The following is a 26012-nucleotide window of genomic DNA, read 5'->3' as shown; positions in this document are numbered from 1 at the left end:
TTGGTGCAGACTTGATGGACTGAATGGCCTCCTTCTGCAGTGTAGGGATCCTATGGATTCTGTGAATCAGCAAACGGTTCATTCTTTTAAAATTTTGCAACCTTCAATAGCATTTAGATGAATGTGTATTAAGTACATAAGGGAGATTTTTGGCTTTGCAGCATCTATGGAACATCACCTTTGTAACTATCATGGGATTTGGCTGACATTCTGTCTAAATGGGTCAACATCCAAAGTGTGAACATGATGCATGAGGAGGCCTTCAGCCTCAGTGTCCTGATCACCTGCAGGATATGCTGGCAACTGGCAGAGGAACAAAGCAATCATGCATCATGACTTGTCCGGGGACCCCACAACCAAAGGTTCTGCAGACCTTGCAAGCAACTCAATGGTACAGCAAGCATGCCTTATATCAACCCCATAAATCACCCACCCTTTTCCTCTGGATGATCCGATGGCCCCTCAGGCCTGCAGCTGGGACGCCCAAAACTGAAAAATCAGGAGCACTTCATCCTTTGCAGCGAGTATTCAACTCCAATTCACTGTGCCTGTTGAGTGCGCAACAGGGAACCCAGAGGAAAGCTAACCTTGTATGTTTATTCAGATATTGTAGTAAATTAGGAAAGATCCTAGACTCCATGCAGTATTTTAAATCATCTTAGCCTGGCTAGTGATAGGATCACAAGAGGTGGGCATGCTGTCCAAGGAAAATGGAGGGAAATATGAACCATGCTTCCTCAGGCTTGCATTTGTGTAGATATTGAGAAAAAACAGTATTTTGCTCAGTGGTGCTGCCCTCATGATGAAGTACACTGCCAACTGTCATTGTCTGAGTTCATGGTAAATGGGAGCTTGGTTGAGATACATTAGAGCTGTCATTGCTCATAGCATCATAGCCTAGCTTGAATCACCGCCATCAGGAGAGGAGGAACGGAAATTGGAAGCAAAAATAATATACTGGTTCATTTTTCCACTTATTGTAGTTATTATGTTCTATGGAAGGAAGAAGGGCTTCGATTTACACTGTTGTATTATCATATCTCATGTCATTCCAGCATACTTTACAAACTACTGAATTACTTTAAAATTGAAGTGCTATGTAAACAAAGATTGCAGCCAATTTGGAATGCATCTGACTTCCAAAGGACACTTGAGATAACATTCAGTCAATCAGGTTTTGCGGGTAGCAGTAGAGGGAAGAATGCTGGCTATGACAAGTATGATATCATTTCAAAATCTATTATTTTAAGAATCGCAAAGGATGTTAATTATTTGAGAGACAAGTACAGATTTTTTTTTAAAACAGATGCTCCCGAAGAGAAATGTCAAATTTATCTGCTGTTTGGTCTTTCTTCTCAGGTTGACACAGCGTTTACACAACAAGTAAAAGCTAAGGTCAAAGGGTAAGCTAGTTTTAACTTCTTTTATCATTGAAAGAACAAATATTCATTTCTATAATCCTCTGCTTCCCTGAAATATTTGGGATCTTTTTTATTATTTTTAAAAATAAATTTAGAGTATCCAATTCATTTTTTCCAATTAAGGGTCAATTTAACGTGGCCAATCCACCTACCCTGCACATCTTTGGGTTGTGGGGGCGAAACCCCGCGCAAACATGGGGAGAATGTGCAAACTCCACACGGACAGTGACCCAGAGCCGGGATCGAACCTGGGACCTCGGCGCCGTGAGGCGGCAGTGCTAACCACTGCACCACCGTACTGCCCTGTCTTTTTTATATTGACCATAAACTTGTATTTAGTTTATTTTTCTTTAAACATTCTCTTTGAAAATATAAGACCAGAATTTGTCATTGTTTTGATTTATGGAATGATTCATGCTTCTTGCAGTTTAGACGGGAATATATTCTATATTTTCATGTGCTGAACTAACAATTTTGAACTTTGACAAAGAGCCATCCAGGCTCGAAACGTCAGCTCCATTCTCTCTTCACATTCTGTGAGACCCGCTGAGATTGTCCAGCTCCTTCTGTTTTTGTAACATTCTTGAAAGTTTCCATGAAAACCATAGTGTGTCACTGGTATTGTCTTCTGGGAATTAGTTTGAATCCAGCTACGTCTAACTAAGTTAAAAAGCCTCTCTGCTAGCTTTCTGTTGTTGCTAACTTGCTGTTGTCTCTTAATTTGGCTCTGTTTAATTACGTTTGCTTAAGAGTCGGCAGGTATCTTTCGATACCGCCACAAGGTTCAAAACCGAATACTGATCAAAGACTCGATACACCAATTAGTAAGTTCAAAAGCAATGCTCATTTATTTACACACCGTCAAATCTACTCATCCATAAAACTCTACAACCTAAACTATCACTATTACTAAAGGCCTATACTTAGCTTCGGGTGCCCACTCAATCAGAGGAACAATGGCCGTTGCTCGGTTCTGAGGCTGCTGGGTTGAGCTATTTACAGGATAGCAACTAGGGGTGTCTATCTAGTAGTGTGCGTTGACTTGGAACTTACTTGGTCTGGCCTAGCTTTGGCAGGTCTCCTCACTGAGAGCCAAGGCCAAGAGAGCGAATCTCTCTTAGGAGTCCTTTTTATACCCCAAAAGGGCTTTGCGCGCTTTATGCGGGCCTTGAACTTGGCCCCAATTAATTGGGCCGTTTCCCAATCGTTCTTATCGATTTTCCTCCAATAGAGGGGTGCGTTCCCTGATTGTTGGGCATGTCCTAGGTGGTCGTTGGTTTGCTTTGTTTTAGTCTCCTCTGGCGCCGGGGTGTCTGTCTTAGCATTGTTTACCTAAATGTTGCCTTTTGTTCCCGGGGATGGCTCATTAGTATGTAGATGGTTCTGCAGTACCGGTCCTGTCTGAGAGCTAAGGCTCTAATCAACAGACAGACCTTGCACCTGCTTGCTTTTTCGGTATTGTCCAATTTTCCCTGCATTCTTTGCAAAGTGTCCATTTTGTAATCGGGATGGCTACACTGTACCCTATGTGTGTTGAGTATCAGCAGCCTGGACCTAATAGGCAAAAATGGCATTAAATTGAGAAATGTGCACTTGCTACAGCAAATTTCACTACAAGGCAGGAGTTCAGGTGAGTAGAATAGAAAGAGTTTTACTCTTGCCCATACTATTCCTGACCTAAAGTACTTAAGAGTTGTTCAAAATAGATATAACCTTTTATTTTGCAGCAATGACATTTCTCACCCGAATGAATTAAAGGCCAGAAAAATTTATTCCAGATTTCAAGGGAACAAAACATAGTAATGAAACCACAAAATTGAATTTTAATTGATTTTAAAATGTTTTTTGCTCGCATTCAGCATTTGCTTTTATCTAGTGTATGATTTTACGAAGACTTTACATGAGCATTTTTCTGTTATTTTACAGTGCTCGTGGAGTCTATCTAGTTTCAGAGAAACCCCAGGAAGAATTACATGCTGCCATGAGGGATTCCTTTGCTGTCGTGAACAGTTCTATCTCTGAAGGAATGTCTTCTACAATTTTAGAGGTTCTATACTTTTCAAAGTATCCGATTTTTTTTTTTTAAAGAATTGTTTTTAAAATTTGTTGCAATTTTACCAACACAAAGGTTTTGTCCTTTAACCTTTCAGCTGTAATGTCAGCCGATGTGTAGTGTAGAGTTACCTGTGATGTGAAACTTGTGGGGATGTCAGCTCCATTTGTGGAGCTAAATGGCTTTGCTATATAAAATAAACTGGGAAGTTCAATATTCTGACTGTCCCAACTCAAATCATACATTTAGATCATTTAGATGCAAGGCTGTGGTGAAACACCAGTAACGATAGTGAAGGAATTCATAGACCAATTTCTCAACAGCGACATGGTGTGCTAGCACTTGTAATCTGTACGGGGTAAAATTGGAAGAATTCAAGATAAATTAACAATTTAGTTTTATAGTCACATGGTGGGTACAGAACATGCTTATTGCTGAGAAAAGAGATATGCTGTCAAAGGTTTTGTCTTGCACTCATCACGACAGATTCACAAAGATACCAAATCTCAAGACAGCAACATTTTATGCTGCTTGAGAAGAAGGTGCTGATTGGTTGGCAAGTGGACACTGAATGGTAGTGGCATTGCTGTGGAGAATGCACCAGGGAATGGTTAACTTCCAAGATTTTGTTTGAATTCAAATCAGACAGATCAATTCTGTAGTCAAGGCATTTACCCTGGGGAACGAACCAGGAATTTGCTGTCCCCCAAACTTTTGTTTAGTTGAAAAGGGTGCAAAATGAGTATATATTCCTTCTTGGCAGTTAACTGTTCCCGAGTGCATTCTTCATGGCAATGCCTCGGCAACTTGCTATCTAATCTGCACCTTCTTCTCACGCAGTATAAATTGTTGTTTCCATTGAGACTTTGGTAATCTTGCGAATCTGTCCTGATGAGTATAAGATAAAAACCTTTGACTGCATGTCTCATTTTTCAACAATACTCGAGTTTTGTTTCCCTTTATTTTGCTTGCTAAGGTAAATAACTCTAGTTTCCTTTTTTTTTTTGCTGGTGGTGCTGCTTCTAGGCAATGGACCTTAATGTTCCAGTGCTGGCAAGGAATATACCTGGAAACAGAGCGATAGTAAAACACGAAAATACAGGACTTCTCTTCTTTGATCCGTCAGTGAGTAATGAACAATTTCAATTCGAAAAAGAGGAGTCTTATGCTCTGATTATTGTGCCACAGCAGGGTCACATTGGCTTAGAACACATCCACAGTTCAACCTTTAGCTTCTAATTCAATCCATCTCAGTCATGCGAGCCAAATCAGTATCAAATTAAAGTTTTAATTCATACTGGTGCTGTATGATTGGGGCTGTAGAATCTAGCACTGCACTTGGTGATGCACCCCTTTTCGAAGTCTGTACTTTTGCATGTTTGCATTTTTTTAAATAAAAAAAGACGTGCCATTCTCCCCCAAAAATTGACTTTGTGATTGTAAAACAGTGGCACCTGCACTACTCTGTATTTATATATTCCATGTGCTGAATCCAGATTATGCCACCTGCTCTACATTGCTGCAATATTAGTGGTTTAGCTAATCCACACAAAGTAGACAGTTATATTTTATTGGGGAAGAGTTGTGAGATTCAGGAGCTCCAATTCAGCTTATTAACAAAAGCAAATTTCAGCTAAACAGAACCATAACACAACATCTGCACTATTAATTAATAGCACATTTGAGTGTAATACAGTATTAAGTGCTGGATGATGTGCACAGCAATAGGAATCAGATTATTTTGCTAAAAGGTTCTGGTTAATGTCTACACAGATGAGTGAATACTGCCAAAACTGCTGATAATGTTGTTTTAAACGAACATTTCCTGATTTTAATTCATTTTGCACCACTTCCAAGCCATTCTCGTAGTAGTTTATCACAAATTACATTTCACAATTAAGCTATATCTTCAGGCACAGATATCCTAAATTTAGTTGGTGCAAAATAGTTTGGCTTTGTACAGTAAATAGGTGTCAAGGCCTGAATTAACTCCGAAATGAAGAAGAATGAGACTTGCTCTTTCAGATAATCACACTCCTCTTTGCTCTGGATATAGTACATTGGGATTTTCAAAAGACATTTGATAATGTACCACACAAAAGGTTGTTGCACAAAATATGGCATCATGGGGTTGCGTTAATGTAATATATTTCAGACATCCAATTAGTGAAGGACAAAACTGGAGCCAATCTTTTCACACCTTTTTATAAACATTTATTTGTAGAGTTACACATTATAATCGTGCATTTCATAAGCCCACAAGCACAATTTCGGCCTGTGGGAAAATAAGTTAATCGAAAGCTAATGCTTATCGCCAGCATCCAATTAAACACAATTCATATATTCGCTTTTGTTGAGCATTGATTAAAAGAAAGAAAAAGAGTAAGAATAGATGGGCCATTTTCAGGTTGGCAGGCTGTTGCTAGTGGATTCCACAAGGATCAGTGATTGTACTCGTCTATTTGCAATCTATACCAATGACTTACATGAAGAAACTTAACAATGTATCCATGTTTGCTGAGTATACAAATCTAGGTAGGAAATTAAGCTGTGAGGAGGACACCACTGGCTGGATTTTCAACATTGAGATGGGAAGCTCGAGTCGGTAAATTTACAGGGCCCCACCCATCATATATTTGTTCTGGAAAGTTGGGGGGGAAGTATGGAATCAGGCATGTCCCTTCCAGAGGCTATTTGAAGGTGACCATGCAGGTGGGTGAATGCAGGCTGGTTAGAAGACCCAACACAGTTCTTTGAGACTTTGGCCTGGTTGTATAAAAGGTTGTTAGGCCATTTATCCCTTGTTTCCTCCCCCACCCCGTATGACCCATCATACCCTCATGTCTCCCCCTCCATAGCTACTCATCCAGTATCCGTTATGGGCGTACCTCAGGAGCCATGTGGAGATGAAAAATACTAAAATTCTAACAAGCTGGGTGGCGAGCTCCGACTCTGCTCATCTTTCAATCTTTGTTTGTATCCTTGTGCACATCTCTTTCATGTCTTTTATCGGTTTGCATGGCTTTCACTCTGTACCGAGATTTGTTGGTCAATGTTTCAGCACTTTTGAGTGGAGACAATATGTTTTAATCCTCGTTGATTCATGGCAGCTCGGGGAGTTAGGGTGGGGCCTAGTCTTTGGTGGTGCAACTGCCTATGAGAGGTTTCCTGCCCTGACGATACAGTACATACTGACGAATGATGGTGCTAGCGATGAAAGTGATCTGTCTGATAGTTTTGGCTCTGCGAGGCAGGGTTAAAACCCAATTTCAAGGGTTTTGAGGCATCTTAATAGAGGTGGTGGCAGCACACAAAAAGCTCATTGTTGTAGAGAGAGCAAGGTCTCTGGTGAAGGTAGGAGAGGTGCTCCAAGCAGAGTTTGAGAACTGGCTGCCATGTCTTGGGAATCTCGATCTGGAGGCCGTGCAGCTTGTGTTCGAAGGAGCACATTTAATCCCGTCTCAGATGCCGGGATTGGGTTGGCCAACCAACCTCTGGTTCTGTTCTTGGTGTCGGTCAAGAGGGGTTGGGTTGCCTGAGCCGGCTGGGGCTCGTCTCCCCCTGTTGGAGCCTAGGTTGTTGACCATCTGGGCTTGGAAAGTTGGCATGTTAGAACTGATGAGGTTCATGCTCCGTTCATTGGAATCCTTGGAAGATCCAAGAGTGCTCACCATTTCCGATCCTGCTCTATCCTGGATGTCTACTTTCTTCATGTGCCAGTGGAGTGATCTTTATCCTGATAACTGCCTCGCTTCTCAATTGTTATCCTGGACTTTACTCCCTGATAATCTTGTTGTTGTCAGTTAATGTTATTTATGCATTCATATGCAGGGAAATAAATATTTTGGGTGCCATGTCTTGCACCGTAGGTTATCATGATTTAATAATGTTGTATCACGTTAAACTGAAGATTGAGTTTGAGATTTGTGCACCATTTCTTTATATCCTTGGGGGGAGGATGAGCAGAGCTGGAGTAGTGGAGGGTGTGGGTGATAAGGTTAGATTTGTACTCGCTACATTCTAGGAAGGTTCTCCAGAGTCAGAGTTTTTTTTTCTATTTTGGAACTGTGCTTTCTTTTCTGCCTCAGGCCCAGGCGGAATGTGTATCCTGTCGAGGACTGGCATTTGTTCGACTCCCCTTTAGGGGCGAGTCAGTTGTTTCTCCTGATGTGGATCTCCCTCTTGGACTAATTTTACTGCTGTCAGAGCTCTTATGAGTAAGGGTGGTCTGAATATCCATTATTTGGTGGTAGGTGGTGTGTTTAGTGGAGGGATGCCTCCAGAGAAGGTTTTTTTTCCTATTCTCCTGTTGAGCCGTGGGGTATTGGTTCTGTTGCTGCTATATGTATTGGATGGTTTGGTGGGGGAGGAGAGGTGTTGTGTCCTCTATGGGACTGAACTGGCTTGGCTTGGAAGCAGTGTAGGAACTGGGGTGAAGGGAGCCCTTGGAGTCAGTACTCCAATCTTTTTTCTTTGTGATGGTGCTGGGCTTGGCCAGACATGGCGTCACGATCAGTATCTTTTACTCCTTGAATGGGGGTTCCTGTCTTATTGATGCCGTGGGGAAGCCTGCTCTGGGTAGATCCCCATCCGTAGTGGTGAAGATTGAGGAAGAGTCTAAAGGCTGAATCCAGTAATTACCCTCATTCTTTTCATCTTGGGAGTTGGAAGGGGCACACTTAGCGGTTGGTTGACCGGTTAGTAATATCTTAGGCAATGGTTTGTGGTCCAAGGGGTTACTTCTAACAGTCCTTACTCTTCTTCACTCTTCCTCTGACTTTCAGAGGTTTTGGGAGCGTTGCTTCTACTTCTCTCTTAGTGTTGGTGTCTATGAGGGCTGGTTGTTGTACTGGTGGATGGTGAACCTTGGCGACATGGACATTCAGATTCGGATCTGCATTGGATTTTGGGTGGCCTAATCCTTTCTTCTTTCGAGTGATTCCGGGGGGTGGGGGGGGTTTGTGGAATGGATCGGGTCAGCACTACTTCCCAGGATGCACCCTTGTTTAGGGTTTGCTCGGATGGCCCTCCCGTCCTGGAGTGGGTTTCCCCCCAAACTACGATTGGGACCAGTTTATATTCCTTTTGGTCCTTGGCCCCGCAATATCCTGTCATCCTATTGGGGGCAGTACAGGTGCCGGTGGTCCAATGATCTGTTTTATCCTTGAATCTAGGGTTGGGAGATGGGATTATGAAAGTTCGAATTCTTATCTTGGTTCTTGCTCTTTCTTTGCTTCTTTTATGGGAGACTCTCGGATGAGTATGAAGGGTTAGTTATGCCCCTTCCTCTCTTTGTTTTTGCTTTTGTCATTTTGCCAACTCGATGGTATAGGATGGCTGCCTGTTCCTGTCTGGATCTGGAGAAGAGTCTAAGTTGTGCTGTAAGAGTTAGTCTATTTCCCATAGCACTGGGGTTCTCGGGGGTATTGTTTTCTTCCACTGTCATTTTGTTTTCTCGCCTCGATGGGCCGAATGGCCTCCTTCTGCACTGTAAATTCTATATTTCTATGATTCTATGTTTTGTAGGTATGGGTGATATGTAGGCCCATCATGTTGCCTGTATCCATTTTGGGTGCAGACAGGTCATTGATCCGTGGAAGGAACATGTTGGGAATTCTGTCCCTATATCATCTGGTCTTGTTTGTTCCCAATTATGTAATGACTATTGTTTTGTACATTGACACCTATAGCTATCGTTCTGCTTTTGTTTGTTCGTTTGTTTGTTGCAAACGTTTTGTAAATTCTAATAAATACTTTAAAACAATTCTAACGTGCTAAGGGTCCTCTCACTACACAGTTGATATTAAAAACCTCTGCCCTCAAGTAGCCAATCAGTTATAAAAACAAACTTCTATTCACTAACCACATCAAAGACAGCTAATCCTTTAATAGCTACATAAACCTTAATCAAAATGTGGATCGAGCCCACTGGTGACATAAATGGCTTTGAAGCTTTTGAAACTCAGCAAAGCATCTGTAATAGATTCCCTTATAATAACAGCACTTGTGAAGTTTATTGAAAATGCAGGGACATATAGCTAATATATTCTAGCAACACCAGTCAGCCTGTCAATCAATGCATTGGAGATCCTGTTTTTTTGAGATCCTGTTTTTATAACTCTGACAGCTGCAGCCTATTTTATTTTTCATTCTTAAAAGGCTCAGGGTTTAAACCACTTCACTTCAGATCTGCCATTTATGCATACTCTATACAATTGTGGTTCCCCCATTGCATGTTAAGGCTCTTGGAGCAGTGAAAATGGCATATGTTTGAACTGTGCATTAATTTCAAATGACCCTGCCGAGTTCAGAATTCTGGCTTGTGTGATTCACCTCCCATCCCATCACCCCCTCACGCTGGCAAAAATGGGATCTGCCAGAATTGGGGACAGGATCTCCCCATCTGGGACCCGCCTGCCTTTTTTAAAGGCCTCCGGAGTCAGCCTGACTGCATCAAATCCAGCCCAAAGTGTCTGCCAAGGGAAATGGATGAGGTAAGTGAGTGGGAAACAAGGTGATAGCTGGAGTCTAATGTGAGGCGATTCACATTGATGGAAAGAATAGAAAATCAGAATATTTAAAAATGGTAAGCAACATTTAAAGGATGGTTAAATGTTCAAAGGGATTTGGGCTTCCTTGTATATGAGGCACAGACATTTAACAGCAGATACAGCAAGCAATTGGGAAAGAAAATGGTATGTCGGTCTTTGTTGCAAGGGGTATGGAAAGACCATATCTGCCGTACTGTGTACAGTTTCAGTATCCTTGCCAAAGGAAGGATATACCTGCCTTGGAAGGAAGCGCAAAGAACATTCATTAGTTTGGTTTATGGGGATCAGAAGGTTGTTCTATGAGGATTGAGCAGAATGTAATTGTAGTCTCTGGAATTTAGAAGAATGGGAGGTGATCTCTTTGAAAAGTATAAGTTTCTGAGCGCGCATAGCAGAGTAGCTGTTGAGAGCTGTTTTGCCTGGCTGTGAGCTCAGAAAAGGGTATGGGATTGACCATGTTGGACCATTGAGAAAAGTTTACTTTCTCAGTGTTGTGAATCTGCACCCCAAAGGACTGTGATTGCTAAGTCACTGAGTATATTGAAGGCTGAGATCAATAGATTTTTAGGTTCCCAGGGAATCGAGGGATATGGGGAATCAAGTTGGGGAGGTCGACGATCAGGCAGAGCAGGCTGAAGGACCATATGACCTACTGTTGCTAATCTACTTATATTCTTACATTCTGGTGAATCTGTGTTGCACTCCTTCAAAGGCCAATTTCTACAATGTAGAGCCTTTTGTTTACAGAAATTCAGTTGCATGGCTGTTTAATTTTGAGTAGACAAACTAGTTTCATTACCTTCCCCTCCAAAGAACAGTCAGTCATGATTGTCTTTCTAAGTGGATGAATTATTTACAGACATGCTGGTTTCTTGCAAACATTTTCTAGTGTAATTGCAGAAATGTATCATTACAATTTGAAAAATTAGATCAAAGAATACAGAATTTTTGTCAACCGGGGTTATTGAGGGAGTACTGGAAAAGGCCTATTTAAAACTTGATAATTTACAGTACAACGTTAAATGTTTCAGCACTATTGCACTCTCAGAAATTCATTGTTTTCTGAAGTCATTTATTATGCACAGTAGTGCTTGCGAAGATAGAACAGAAATCCAGTTCATTGAAGTGATGGAGAACCTGGTGGATTGATTACCTACCTACCTACCTACCTCCGTCCCTCCCAACCTCCCTCCGTCCCTCCCAACCTCCCTCCCTCCCTCTCCCTCCCACCCTCTCCCTCCGAACCTCTCCCTCCCAACCTCCCTCCCTCCCAACCTCCCTCCCTCCCCCTTCCAACCTCCCTCCCAACCTCCCTCCCTCCCACCCAACCTCCCATTCCTTACCCTGGAAAAATGATATGTGTTCCTAATTCCTTCGACCTCAATACTAAAATATTGTCATCCCACAGGGAATAGACTGGTGTTTGGTGGTGGCACAGACACAATGGGCCGAAAGACCTCTTTCTGTGCTGTAAAACTGTCTCTATGAAAGGACACCACTAAGTATAAAGTTACAACCCCATTTGTTGTGCTGTCCCATTATAGGCTGCATATCTAACTGCACGGCTAGAAAACAAAATCTGATTTGTGAGATAATAGTTTTTTGTCTGTTGAGAAAACTTAAAACATTTTTAACAGTCAAATTCCTCTCCTACAGTCACTTAAAATATTGTTTTTTAATTGTACACCGTCAGGTGTAGTCTTCTTCAATTAAGTTATCTATCCCCTTTTGACTATCCTTGCAGCTCACTGGGGATGACCTACTTGTAAAGAGATGTTAAGACAACTAGAAATATGAGGGTAACAGACCTATTGGGTGAAGAGATTTCAATCCTCATGAAATGCACCAGATTGGCCTGACACGAGTTACATTGGATGCACACAGTTTGATTTTTGTGGTACCCAGAATTGTTCTGTAGCTCGGAATCAATTAAAGTTCATAGTAGATAATGTTGGCCAGGTTGCAAACTATAAGCTTCCAAGGTCAAGGGCTGCTGACTGGAGTATTCTTAAGATACTCAAATGAGCTGTTCACAGTGTCCATCAGCTCAGCTTTTGACAGAGAAATCTTCTGAAAGGTAAATTTCAGATTGTCATTGGCAGTGTACTTAGATTGCTAGTAATTGTCAAGTGATGCTACACTCATCACTTCACTCCACTGCTGACAATGTTATTGTATCAGATGTGGCAGATCAGAAACTTAACAAAAACTCCATTTCTGCTTAACACCCATTCTTGCAGGTAGAACAGTGCAGGCATGGCCTATTATGTCCAGGTTTCTAAATCTTAGCTGGAACGGGGCATTTCACGCCTCTGGCAAATCTTTGAAAGATTTGGTTCTGGCCAAGTTAATATCAAAACTTTTTGAATGGGTCACTGTGATCTTAAATTCCTTTTAGTGAAGACTTGTTAGCTCTCATGTCGGTGCAAAGGGTTAGTGAACTACAAATGTTAGTAACAAAGCATATTTTGCTTGGCATATGGATATGGCAGTTGTCAGCATCTTTTTGTCCAATACTGCAACTAAGCTCCTTATTTGTCTGGAAATGCTGGTACAGAATTTTGAACAATCACTTCTCATTTCTACATTTCACAGAGGTGTCATTTCGTTAATGTACTGTTTTAAGTACTCAAGAATTTGCTGGTGCCGGTGCTATTTTCTAATCCAACTGAATATTTTTGAGTAGGTGCTTCCTTGGTGAAATTAAAATGACTTCCCTTGGCATCATAACATTTGACCCAGTGTGGTACCTAAGAGTACAAGTAAAATTGAAGCATTTTTACATCAAATTAATTATGTTCCTGCAAACGTGGCAGCCATTTTGTGCAGAGCAAAGTTCCACACACAGTTATTGGGTAACAAACCAGTTATCTGTTTTTGATAGATTCATTGGAGGAGAATTCTAAGGAAAAAACAGTTCAGACCAGTATTCTTCAATGCAGAAGAAGGCCTTTGGTCCCAGAGGTGTAAGAGCAGTGTTTTACTGCACTCCCTCAAATTCCAAATTAAAATTTTAAGAATCAATTTGTACTTCTATTTTGACCTACTTTTATCTGGTGCGCGTTATATTTGTGAAAAGTACCTGACGGTCAAGATGCTCTTACTTCTATGATAAAGAAAATGGGAGAATGAAGTCTTGATAATTCTTTTTTCTACATCCTTGAAAAGAAATTCTTTGGGATGTTCTTGTAGATGGATAAAGATTCTGAATGGGATAGAGAAAGCAAGTCCAGAGCAATAAGATACATTAGGGCAGGAAGGATCAGGGTAAAATGATGCCAGACATCAGGAAGTATTTATTTATATGTGGGATGATCAACAGGGTAGATCAGTTGCCAGAAGGAGTGACTGAGGTCAGGAGACTGGTCTTATTTATGAAATAACCAGACACTAAGGAGAATAAAGAACAATACAACACAGGCACAAGCCCTTCGGCCCTCCAAGCCTGTACCGGACATGATACACCCTTGGCCAAAACCCTCAGAAGACAATAGGATTGACCTTATTCAAGGAGGGTTGATATTCTGGAAGATAAGTTCAAATGGGTGGAATGCCTTTTTCATACAAGCTTCCCTGGTACAATTGATAATTACATTTTTTGTCAAGCTGTATTTTGGAGTCAGAAAATGGTTGTAATGCAGAGGTTCAGATTTTTTGTTGTAAGCTCATAAAGCAAAGATCAGACAGTTCTCCTGTCAACCTTTAACAGCGACACTCTGGGCAGCTTCCAATTTCTGTGCGGCAGAAAGTGATGGCAAGAGTTCAGTGTCTTCCCAGTTAACCTTGGCTTTCGTGTTAAAATGTGTGAAACTGTCTATGAACACTATCAGAAAGAAATTACTCAGTTCAAATTTGCTGGGGAATATTTTTTATTTCTCTATCTTGCTAATATACAAAATGAAACACAAGATGGTTACAGCATAAAAGAAGATTATTCACCCCATCAAGCCCATGCCAGCACTTTGCAATAACAATTTATGTAGTTCCACTCCACTCCACTGCCCTATCCCTGTAGCCCCAAGTAGCTGTACAAGTATAAATGCTTATCCAACTCCCTTTTGAGAGTCACAATTCAACCTGCCATCAGGCAGTGCATTCCAGTGTGTAAAATTGATTTTACAATGAGGAATTTGGATTGACAAACAGTCCCTGAATTTCCACAGGGATTCGCCCCATTTCCTGCCCTAACTGCTGTGGCGGAATCTCTGGAGGAAGGCCGGATAAGGTCATTTTCAGTTTTCTACACAGATTCTATGAGGGTTCCTCTAATCTCCAACTAAATTTATGATGGGGATTAGAAGAACATACTATACAATCACCTATTTCCATTCAATTGTGTTTTCTAATCCAGGAGTTTTATCTACTCCACAAGAAAACTCTTGTCAAGAGTAAACTTCTTATCTGACTGCAAGCTGCGTTTTATTTTGTTAAAATACAGTGGGTATAAAATATTAGTTAAATTTTGTTCTTGTCTTTGCGCCATGTCACTTTTTTATTCCATTAAGCCTTTGTTATTCTTTCATGGGATGTGGGCATTGCTGGCAAGACAAGCATTTGTTGCCCATCCCTAATTGAGAAGGTGGTGGTGAGGTGTCTTCTTGAACCGCTGCAGTGTAGACACTCCCACAGTGCTGAAGTAAACTTCTGAAATTTCTGTTAAGGTACTTGCCATAAGAAACAAATAAACAATCTTAAGAATAAACTTTTCACACAGCAGGTGAATAAGGCCTGAGAGTGTAGAGGAAGCATGTTCAATTGAGGCATTGAAAAAGGAATTCAACCGTTATTTGAAAAGGAAGAATGTGCAGGGTTATGGGAGGGAAGGTGGAGAATAGCCCTCGGTGAATTGCTCATTCAGAGAGCCGCACAGATCTGGGGCGGGATTCTCCGACCCCCCCCCCCCGCCGGGTCGGAGAATCGTGGGGGCGGGGGCGGGAATCGCGCCGCGCCGGTCGGCAGGACAGGAATCGCACCGCGCATGTCGGCGGGCCCACCCCCGCCGATTCTCCGGCCTGCGATGGGCCGAAGTCCCGCTTCTGGAATGCCTGTCTCGCCAACGTGGATTAAACCACTTTTTTAACGGCGGGACAAGGCGGCGCGGGCAGGCTCAGGGGTCCTGGGGCAGGCGCGGGGCGATTTGGCCCCGGGGGGTGCCCCCACGGTGGCCTGGCCCGCGATCGGGGCCCACCGATCCGCGGGCGGGCCTGTGCCGAGGGGGCAATCTTTTTCTTCCGCCTTCGCCATGGTTTTCACTATGGCAGAGGCGGAAGATACCCCCTCCCCTGCGCATGCGCGGGGATGACGTCAGCAGCCGCTGACGCTCCCGCGCATGCGCCGACCCGCGTCACCCGGCGAAGACCTTTCGGCCCCAGCTGGCGTGGCGCCAAAGACCTTTCCTGCCAGCCGGTGGAGCGGAAACCGCTCCAGCACGGGCCTAGCCCCTCGAGGTGAGGGCTTGGCCCCTAAAGGTACGGAGAATTCCGCACCTTTGGGGCGGCCCGACGCCGGAGTGGTTCCCGCCACTCCATCCCGCCGGGACCCCCTGCCCCGCTGGGTAGAGGAGAATCCAGCCCATGGTGCGCCAAGTAGCTTCCTTCTGTGCTGTAACAATTCTGCAATTCTGTTTGGAAGGAAAGAATGGCAATATAGTTCCAAGTCAGGATGGTGTGTGGCTTGGAAGGGAACTTGCAGGTGGTGGTATTCCCATGCCTCTGTTGCCCTTGACCTTCTATGTGATAGAGGTCGCAGGTTTGGAAGGGACTATTGAAGAAGCCTGGGTGAGTTCCTATAGTGCATCTTGCATGCAGTACAGGTTTCTTCCAGTGTGCATCAATTGTGGAAGGAGTAAATGTTCAGGTTGATAAATGGGGTGCCATTCAAGTTGCCTGCTTGCGGCACGGTAGCACAGTGGTTAGCACTGTTGCTTCATAGCACCAGGGACCCGGGTTCGATTCCTGGCTGGGTCACTGTGCGGAGTTTGCACGTTCTCCCCGTGTCTGCGTGGGTTTCCTCCGGGTGCTTCTGTTTCCTCCCACAAGTCCCGAAAGATGTGCTTGTTAGGTGAATTGAACATTCTGAATTCTCCCTCAGTGTACCCGAACAGGCGCCGTTGTGTGATGACTAGGGGATTTTTGCAGTAATTTCATTGCAGTGTAATGTAAGCCTAATTGTGACACTAATACATAGATACGTAGAACATACAGTGCAGAAGGAGGCCATTCGGCCCATCGAGTCTGCACCGACCCACTTAAGCCTTCACTTCCAGCCTGTCCAATAACCCAATAAACCCTGCTAACCTTTTTTTTTTTGGACACTAAGGGCAATTTAGCATGGCCAATCCACCTAACCAGCACATCTTTTGACTGTGGGAGGAAACCGGAGCACCCGGAGGAAACCCACGCAGACACAGGGAGAACGTGCAGACTCCGTAGAGACAGTGACCCAGCGGGGAATCGAACCTGGGACCCTGGCGCTGTGAAGTCATGTGTGCTACCGTGCTGCCCTAAAGATTATTATTATTGTGCCGATGGTGTCTAGCTCTTGAGGGTTGTTGGAGATCCTCTTATCTAGGCAAATGGAGAGTATTCCATCATACTCCTGACTTATAATTTTTAGATGGTGGACAGTGGAGTCAGGAGGTGAGTTACTCACCTCAGAATTCCTGTTCTTGTAGCCACAGTATCTATATGGCTAGTCCAGTTCAGTTTCTGGTCAATGGTAACCTGAAGGCGACTGATAGAGAAGAATTCAGCAATTAAAATGCCATTGAATATCAAGGGTAGATGGTTAGATTCTCTTTTTCTGGAGATGGTCATTGTCTGGCACTTGTGTGGTGCAAATGTAACTTGCCGCTTATCAGCCAAGGCATAAATGTTGTCCAGGTCTTGCTGCATATGGACATGGACTGCTTTAGTATCTGAGGAGTCACAAATGGAAATGAACATTGTGCAGTCATAACCCCACTCTGACCTTATGGTGCGGGAAGGTCATTCATGTTGCAGCTCAATATGGCTGGGCCTAGGATCCTACCCTGAAGTACTCCTGCAATGATGTCCTGGGATTGAGATGGCCTCCATTTTCCTTTGTGCCTGGTATGACTCCAACCAGTGAAGAGTTTTCTCTCGGTCAATTGCTGCCTTGACGCCAAGGGCAGTCACTGTCATCCACTCGAGTTCAGCTGTTCCATGTTTGGACCAAGCATTGCGCTGACGGGCCAAGTGGCCCTGATGGAACCCAAACTGAGCATTAGTGAGCAGATTATTGCTGTGTAAGTGCCGCTTGATTGTCATCAACACCTTCCTACACTTTGCTGATGGTCAAGAGGAGGTTGATGGGGTGGTAATTGGCCGAGTTGGATTTAACTTTCTTTTTGTGGATGAGTCATATCTGGACAATTTTCTACATTGTTGGATAGATGCCAGTTTTGTACCTGTATTGGAACAGCTTGGGTAGGGGCATGGCTAGTTCTGGAGCACAAATTTTCAGTACCATTTCCGGAATATTGTCAGGGCCCATAGCCTTTGCAGTGTGCAAAGCCTTCAACCATTTTCTCCTACCATGTAAAGTGAATCGAATTGGCTGAGGACTGATATCTCTGATGCTGTGTACTTCAGGACGAAGCCGAGATGAATCATCCATTTGACACTTCAACTGAAGATAGCTACAGATGCTTCAGTCATGTCTTCTGCACTGATGTGCTCGGTACCCCCACCATCGCAGATGGAGATATTTGTGGAGCCACCTCCTCCAGTTAGTTGGTTAATTGTGCACCACTGTTCAGGACTGGATGTGGCAGGGCTGCAGAGCTTAGATCTGATCCATTGATTGGGGGCTTGCTGAGCTCTCTATTGAGTGAAGTGTTATTTATGGATAATATTTTAAGTTATGAGTGTGGAATTTAATGAATCAGCAAATTAATTTCCAAATCACTGCTTTAAATAATCTTTCTTTCCATTGACCTACATTTTTAAAATTTTAATTAATGGTGATGGTCCAGAAAATGATTTGTGAATTAAACATATGAATTTCTTTATGTAGAAAATACTGACAGATTTTGTGTGCTTCACATACTAATACATCTAGTTATGAGGTTATGAAATGTCATTTTAGGAGGAATAATGCTAATAATCTTTGAAATAAAAGATTAAAATCAAAGCTCAGCATCATTCTAGTGTTTAATGGGTCTGAGGAATTGAAGATTAACATCTTCATCAAGATTAATGTAATGGTAAGAACATAAGGATGTACGATCTTTATTTCTTTTATCAGTATCTTACATTTTAATCAACTGACATCATTATGATAATAGAAGCATGACTTGAAATAACTGCTGAAGTTTGGGGAGATGTCGGGATGGTAAAGTGCTCACAATTGTCTTTGCTGTGTAGGTTTGTTGGGAAATAGTACATTCCTCCACTTTTAGTAGCACATAGTCACAGTCCATGGAGAATGAATTAGTTGCAGAAAAAAAACATCAACAGGACGTTTTTACGCCATATTTTGGAGTCCTTATAGATTCTTATGTCTGAGATTCCCAATTAATGTTGAATTATCGGTGCCATTGAATAATGCAACTGTTTTTTTAAAAATAATTTTTATTAAAGTTTTCACAGAATATCAACAACAAAATGTGAAAGGAACCCAATAGAATTAAATACAAAACAACCCAGTGCCCCTCTCCCCCCATACATAAATAATATATTAACACCCGCCGAAACACATAGCAAACATATACACCCCCTCAGATCCCCCAGTATAGACAAACAAAAATAAATAAAAATAAAATAAAATAAATAAAATAGAACCCCCCCCCCCCCCCACCCCTCGCTCCCACCCCCCCCCCCCTCGCTTCTCCCCCCCCCCCCCCCCCCCCCCCCCCCCGGGATGCTACTGCTGCTAACCATTGTCTACTGTTCTGCCAGGAAGTCCAAGAACAGTTGCCACCGCCTGAAGAACCCTTGCACCGATCCCCTTAAGGTAAATTTCACCCTCTCCAATTTAATAAACCCCGCCATATCGTTGATTCAGGATTCCACGCTTGGGGGCTTCGCATTCTTCCACTGAAGAAGGATCCTTCGCCGGGCTACCGGGGACGTAAAGGCCAGAATAGCGGCCTCTTTTGCTTCCTGCACTCCCAGCTCCTCTGCAACCCCAAATATTGCGAGCCCCCAGCCCGGTTTGACCCTGGATCCTACCACCCTCGACACCGTCCTTGCTATGCCATTCCAAAATTCCTCCAGCGCTGGGCATGCCCAGAACATATGGGTGTGGTTTACTGGGCTCCCTGAGCACCTAACACACCTGTACTCACCCCTAAAAAACCGGCTCATCCTTGTCCCGGTCATGTGTGCCCTGTGCAGCACCTTAAACTGTATGAGGCCAAGCCTCGCGCACGAAGAGGAAGAGTTCACCCTCCCTAGGGCATCTGCCCACGTCCCCTCCTCAATCTCCTCCCCCAACTCCTCCTCCCACTTACCTTTCAGCACCTCCACCGAGGCCTCCTCCTCCTCCTGCATCACCTGGTACGATGCCGAGAACCTCCCCTCCCCAACCCACGCCCCCGAGAGCACCCTGTCCTGTACTGTGCGTGGCGGCAGCAAAGGGAATTCCACCACTTGCCGCCTGGCAAACCCCTTATCTGTAGATACCTAAAGGCGTTGGCGGGGGGGGGGGGGGCGTACTTCTCCTCCAGCTCACCCAGGCTCGCGAACTTCCCATCCACAAACAGGTCCCCCAACCACCTTATCCCTGCCCTGTACCGCCCCGAAAACCCTCCATCTATTCTCCCTGGGACAAACCGGTGGTTCCCCCGTATCGGGGTCCACACCGAGGCCCCCACTTCCCCCCCTGTGCCGCCTCCATTGCCCCCAAATTTTGAGGGTAGCCGCCACCACTGGGCTCGTGGTATACCTCATTGGAGGGAGCGGCAGCGGCGCCATTGCCAGCCCTCCAGACTCATACCCTCACAAGACGCCGTCTCCAGCCTCTTCCATGCCGCCCCCTCCCCCTCCATCACCCACTTGTGAACCATCGCCGCATTGGCGGCCCAGTAGTATCCACAGAGGTTGGGCAGCGCCAGCCCCCCCTCCCCATCCCTACTACGCTCCAGGAACACCCTTCTCACCCTCGGAGTCCCTCGCGCCCACACAAACCCCGTTATGCTCTTGTTGACCCGCCTAAAGAAGGCCTTCGGGATAAGAATGGAGAGGCACTGGAACAGGAACAAAAACCTTGGGAGCACCGTCATCTTGACTGACTGCACCCTACCAGCCAGGGACAGCGGCAACGCATCCCACCTCTTAAACTCCTCCATTTGCTCCACCAGCCTCGTGAAATTAAGTCTATGCAGGGCCCCCCAGCTCCTGGCCACCTGGACCCCCAAATACCTGAAACTCCTCTCCGCCCTTTTTAGTGGGAGCTCGCCAATCCCCCTCTCCTGGTCCCCTGGGTGAACCACGAACAACTCGCTCTTCCCCATGTTGAGCTTGTACCCTGAGAAATCCCCGAACTCCCTGAGACATTTGCAATCCTGTATTAGTCCATGGTACATGACTATTTATTACTTTCTGTATACATTTTCTGTACCTTTGCTGCTGTTTTCCTCTTTATTTGCTATTAGTAAATGTGCTTGGTGATTTATAAATAACCATACCAAATCCTACGGAAGAAATCTAAAAGTAGGAGTTGCCACAATGACACCAAGCCAAGCAGCAGCGAGGCATTTTTCAATGGAAAGCAAAAAAACAAGAATGTGAAGACAGCATGAAAATGTTTATTGTTCTCGCTGGAGTTATATTTGAAAAACTGTGGAGGAGACATTTATCCTGCGATATGGAAAAGAAATGGTCCCTGGAAGGGAATTTGGAGATAATAGTATTAAAGGCAAATACTGTAGATGTGGAATATTTGGTTTAAAAACAGAAAATGCTGTGAATACTCAGCAGGTCAGGCAGCTTTTGTGGAGAGCAGAACTGAATTAACGTTTCAGGTTGATGACCTTTCTTCCAAACTGTATATACTGCAGGTATAGTGGTGACGATAGGCGTGGAGATTGAGTCCATTGCTGGAGCTTTGATCGAGTTGATTGGTCTCTTCTGGTTGATATCAGAATGGTTCCATTTGCATTTGTCCTGTTAATTGATAGGTAATGCCTGAGCAATCTTCCATAATGACCCTGTCATCTAGCAGACATATATGTACTTTAGGGGAAAGACTCAGTCTTACACACAAGTCTTTACCATCAGATTGGGAATATTGTCAGGGCCCATTGCCTTTGCTGTGTTTAGCCTCTTGATGAGTGACCTCATAATAATTTTGGCTGAAGACAGGTACAAATACTGGCCTCCGGCATGATTAAGGATGAAGATTTTTATTAAGCCTATTGGTTGCTTAGTTGACCAGCACCATTCTCAACTGGATATGTTGGGCTGACAGAACTCTTCTGTTTTGCACACGTTTTTATTACTACATTTTTATTAAAATAGTTGCACATACTTAAGATTCTCAGCATCTTGCAACACCAGTTTTTCTTACCATATATTCATACTGGAGACTTTTTGGAAGACAATATGAAATCTTTCTCAGCAAGTTATTCCCTTCCTGATAAACCTATTGGTAGTATTTGCTTAATTGTCATTTCTGAAATTCTTTTTATTCAAGCAGTAATTTTGTTTATCGTGAGAATGTGAGATAAAACTTTTTTTTAAATCATTCATGGGATGTGGCCATTTCTGGCACATTATCAATGAAAGGGCTAAATTTGCTGCAGGATTCAAGGCAATGCTGTGAATTGGCATCCAGCTTGGACTTAGATGTGTAAAGCTGCAAAATGTCATATCCAAGAAGTTGTTGCTGCTGGCAAGGCCAACAATAATTGACCAGCCCTAATTATCCTTCAGAGGATGGTGGTGAGCTGCCTTCCTGAACTGCTGTTGTCCATTATATACAAAAGTAGCCAGTTTGTGAAAAATTATTTAAGGGGACATATAATTATTATACTAATTAAGCATTAAAAATTTAACTTCAGAATATTAGAAGTCTGATAAAATTAAAAATTTAGTTATATTAAATATCTTTTCATGCTAATTATCTAAAGCCTCATTTAACTGTCTACAATTTAGCATCTGGCATAGAATCTTTTGGTTTGGAACACAATAATTGACAATGTTACCATCTGTTTGCTCATGGGGTGAGGGTGACTCTGGCGAGGCCAGATTTATCGCCTCTCTCCCAGGTACCCAGTGAAGGTAACCGGAGGTTTTCTCCTCAGCTGCTGTTTTCTTCATGGCAATGATCCCTCTGCAACAGTATTGAACAGAGAGGTGAATCTGCAATTAGAATGTGATAATTAGGTTGCCTGCCCCAGATTTTAGGATTCACTGGCTCGGGGGCAGGTTGTCCGGGGCTCAGGAAACCCGACAGCTAAACTTGAGTACGAGGTGCAGCATCCAGGCGTATTTCAGCGTTATGTGTGGGCATGAGGAGTAGGATTGGTTCTCCCTCAGTCCCACAAATAAATCTACTGCGATCTGCCTCCCTCCCTATGACCATGATGTGATGCCCTGTCCCCATCCCGTTACCCAATTAATTTTTCCCTCTTGCCCCACCATCTCTTTCCTCTTCAGCCTGTGGCCTTGAACAGAACAGGCCTTCCCATCTTGTAGCAACTAGCCCCTCAATTTGGCTGACTGCCTGGCATAAAACAAAGACAGACATTCAAATACGATGCTGGTGTTAAAATCAGCAGGACCTCCAGCTTTCCAGATTTTCCCAAATACTCCCATTCCCTTCCCTGCACCCACGGACTATCATGGGCATGATTAATGACTGCTATTTTTAAAAGTAAATTATTTTCCTATTTTTCAATAATGCCTCAAAACCGTAACTGGCTCCCAGATGTTTTATCATGGCCAGTTACTCCCTACAAGTTAAATATTTCAGTACATTTGGATGTCTTGGTATAGGCATATCTGTTTTCCATGTCAGCATAAATATATATCTGATACTCGTTGCCTAGAATTGCATAATGGTTGAATCTATATTACCACACCATAACTCGTGAAAGCACAAACTCTCCAATCACTTTTAATCTCTGCTGATACAGGCTTGGTGTAAAACTGGAACAAGAAGAATTATTTGAATTATTTGCTGCATCCAGCTCACAAGAGCTGAGATTATATTGTGAAAAGAATATTAGGGTTTTTTCCATTCCCTCACTGAGATAAGCATAAATATAGGAGCAGAATTAGGCCATTCGGCCCAGAGTCTGCTCCACCAATCAATCATGGCTGAAATATTTCTCATCCCCATTCTCCTGCCCTCTCCCCATAACCCCTGATCCCCTTATTAATCAAGAACCTACCTATCTCTGTCTTAAAGACACTCAGTCTTTGATCTCCACAGCATCTGCGGCAATGAGATTCACAGATTCACCACCCTCTGCTGACAAAATCCCTCCTCATCTCCGTTTTAAAGGATCGTCCTTTCAGTCTGAGATCCTGCCCACAGGTTCTAGTTTCGCCTACTTGTGGAAACATCCTCTCCACGTTCACTCTCTCCAGGTCTCTCAGCATGCTGTAGGTTTCAATGAGGTCCATCCTCATCCTCTAAACTCTGTCAAGTACAGACTCAGAGTCCTCAACCTCTCCTCATATGAGAAGTCCTTGGTATCATTCTTGTGAACCTCCTCTGGACCCTCTCCAAGGTCAGCACATCCTTCCTTAGATACAGGGCCAAACAATGTTCACTCTCTTACAAATGGGGTCTGACCAGAGCCTCTTGCAGCCTCAATAGCACATCCCTGCTCTTGTACTCTAGTCCTCTCGAACTGAATGCCAACATTGCATTTGCCTTCCTAACTGCCAACTGAACCTTCATGTTAATCTTAAGAGAATCCTGAACTAGGACTCCTAAGCTCCTTTGTGCTTCAGATTTACAAAGCCTTTCCTCATTTAGAAAATAGTCTCTGCCTCTTTTCTTCCTGCCAAAGTGGACAACCTCACACTTTTCTACATTGCACTCCATCTACCACTTCTTTGCCCACTCTCCTAACCTATCCAGGTCCTTATGCAGTCTCTCTACTTCCTCAACACAACTTGTCCCTCTACATATCTTTGTGTCATCTAGCAACAATGCCCTCAGTTCTTTCTTCCAGATCACTAATGTATATCTTGAATAGCTGTGGTCCCAATACTGACCCCTGCGGAACACCACTAATCACCAGCTGCCATCCTGAAAAGGACCCCTTTATCCTCACTCTCTGCCTTCTGCCAGTCTGCCAATCCTCTATTGTACCTTGCAATAGTACCTTGCCCCTAACACCATTGACTCTTTTCTTATTTAGCAGCTTCCTCTACGGCACCTTGTCAAAGGCTTTCTGGAAATCCAAATAGATCATGTTCATTGGTTCTCCTTTGTCTAATTTCCTCATTACCTCCTCAAAGAATTCTAACAGATTTGTCAGGCATGACCTCCCCTTGACGAATCCATGTTGACTCAGTCCTATTTTACCATGCACTTCTAAGTACTCCGTAATTTCATCCTGAATAATGGACTCTGAAATCTTACCAACAACCGAAGTCAGACTAACTAGCCTATAAATTTCCTGTATTCTGCCTCTCTCCCTTCTTAAACAGCGGTGTTACATTAGCCACTTTCCAGTCCTCTGGGACTCTCCCTGCCTCCAGTGATTCCTGAAACATCGCTCCAATGCCTCCACAATCTCCTCAGCTATCTCCTTCAGAACTGTGGGTGTAGTCTATCTGGTGCAGGTGATTTATCCACCATCAGGCCTTTCAGTTTCCCCAGCACTTTTTCCTTAGTGATGGCCATTTCACTCACATCTGCCCCCTGATTCTCTTGAAGTTCTGGGATGCCACTGTGAAGATGATGCAAAGTAATTATTCAATTAATTAATTAATTATTAGTTCCTCTGCCATTTCTTTGTTTCCATTACCACTTCTCCAGCCTCATTTTCCAGTGGTCCAATGTCCATTCTTGCTCCTCTTACCTTTTATACATCAAAATCATATTTTATATTACTAGCTAGCTTACACTACTGTTTCATCTTCTCCTCTCTTGCTTTTTTAGTTGTCCTCTGCTTGCTTTTAAAGACTTCCTAATCCTCGGCCTTCCCATTAATCCTCGCCACATTGTATGTTTTTTTCTTTTGCTTTTATGCTGTCCTTGACTTCTCTTTCAACCATGGTTGCCTTGTCCTCCCCTTAGCATGTTTCCTCGTCCTTGGAATGAACTTCTGTTGTGCCTCCCAAATAACCCCCAAAATCACCTGCCACTGCTGTTCCACTGTCTTCTCTGCTAGGCTCCCCTTCCAATCAACTCTGGCCAACTCCTCCCTCATGTCTTTGTAGCTACCTTTGTTCAATTGTAAAACCGTTACATCTGATTCCAGCTTCTCCCGCTCAAATTGTAGGGTTAATTCTATCATTGTGGTCACTGCCTCCTAAGGGTTCCTTCACCTCAAGTTCACGAATCAAGTCTGCCACGTTACACATCAGCAAATCCAAAATTGCCTGTTCCCTAGTGGGCTGTACCATAAGCTGCTCCAAAAACCATCTCGTAGACATTCCACAAATTCCTTTTCTTGGGATCCGCTGCCAACCTGATTTTCCCAGTCCACGTGCATATTGAAGTCCCCCATGATTGTTGTAATATTGCCTTTCTATCTCCTTATTTATTTTCTGCCCCACATCCTGACTACTGTTAGGGGGCCTGTACATAAATGTCATCAGGGTCTCTTTTCCTTTGCGATTCCTCAACTCTACCCACATGGGTTCTACGTCTTCAGACTCTATATCGCTTCTTGCTATCGATTTAAGTTAATTTCTTAATAACATTGCAACCCTGCCCCCTCTGCCCATCTGCCTGTTCTTTCGATAGGACACATATCCTGAGATATTTAGATCCCAATGCTGATCCCCTTGCACCCACGTCTCTGTAATGCCCACAACATCGTACCCGCCAATTTCA

General features: G+C 43.6%; 1 protein-coding gene across 2 annotated transcripts in view; it reads left to right on the top strand.

Annotated features, from left to right (window-relative positions):
- Window positions 1–26012, top strand: part of glt1d1 (glycosyltransferase 1 domain containing 1) — a 123553-nt gene that overhangs the window by 80920 nt on the left and 16621 nt on the right. For both annotated transcript variants that reach the window (XM_072495755.1, XM_072495746.1), the window contains 3 exons: window positions 1360–1403; window positions 3348–3468; window positions 4501–4599. In XM_072495755.1, coding sequence (XP_072351856.1) covers window positions 1360–1403; window positions 3348–3468; window positions 4501–4599 — 264 coding nt within the window. The remainder of the gene's footprint in view (window positions 1–1359; window positions 1404–3347; window positions 3469–4500; window positions 4600–26012) is intronic.

The sequence above is a fragment of the Scyliorhinus torazame genome, chromosome 1 (genome assembly GCF_047496885.1).
Source record: "Scyliorhinus torazame isolate Kashiwa2021f chromosome 1, sScyTor2.1, whole genome shotgun sequence".
NCBI lineage: Eukaryota > Metazoa > Chordata > Chondrichthyes > Carcharhiniformes > Scyliorhinidae > Scyliorhinus > Scyliorhinus torazame.
Note: the sequence above shows the minus strand (reverse complement) of the source record. Positions and strands in the feature narration are given on the sequence as shown.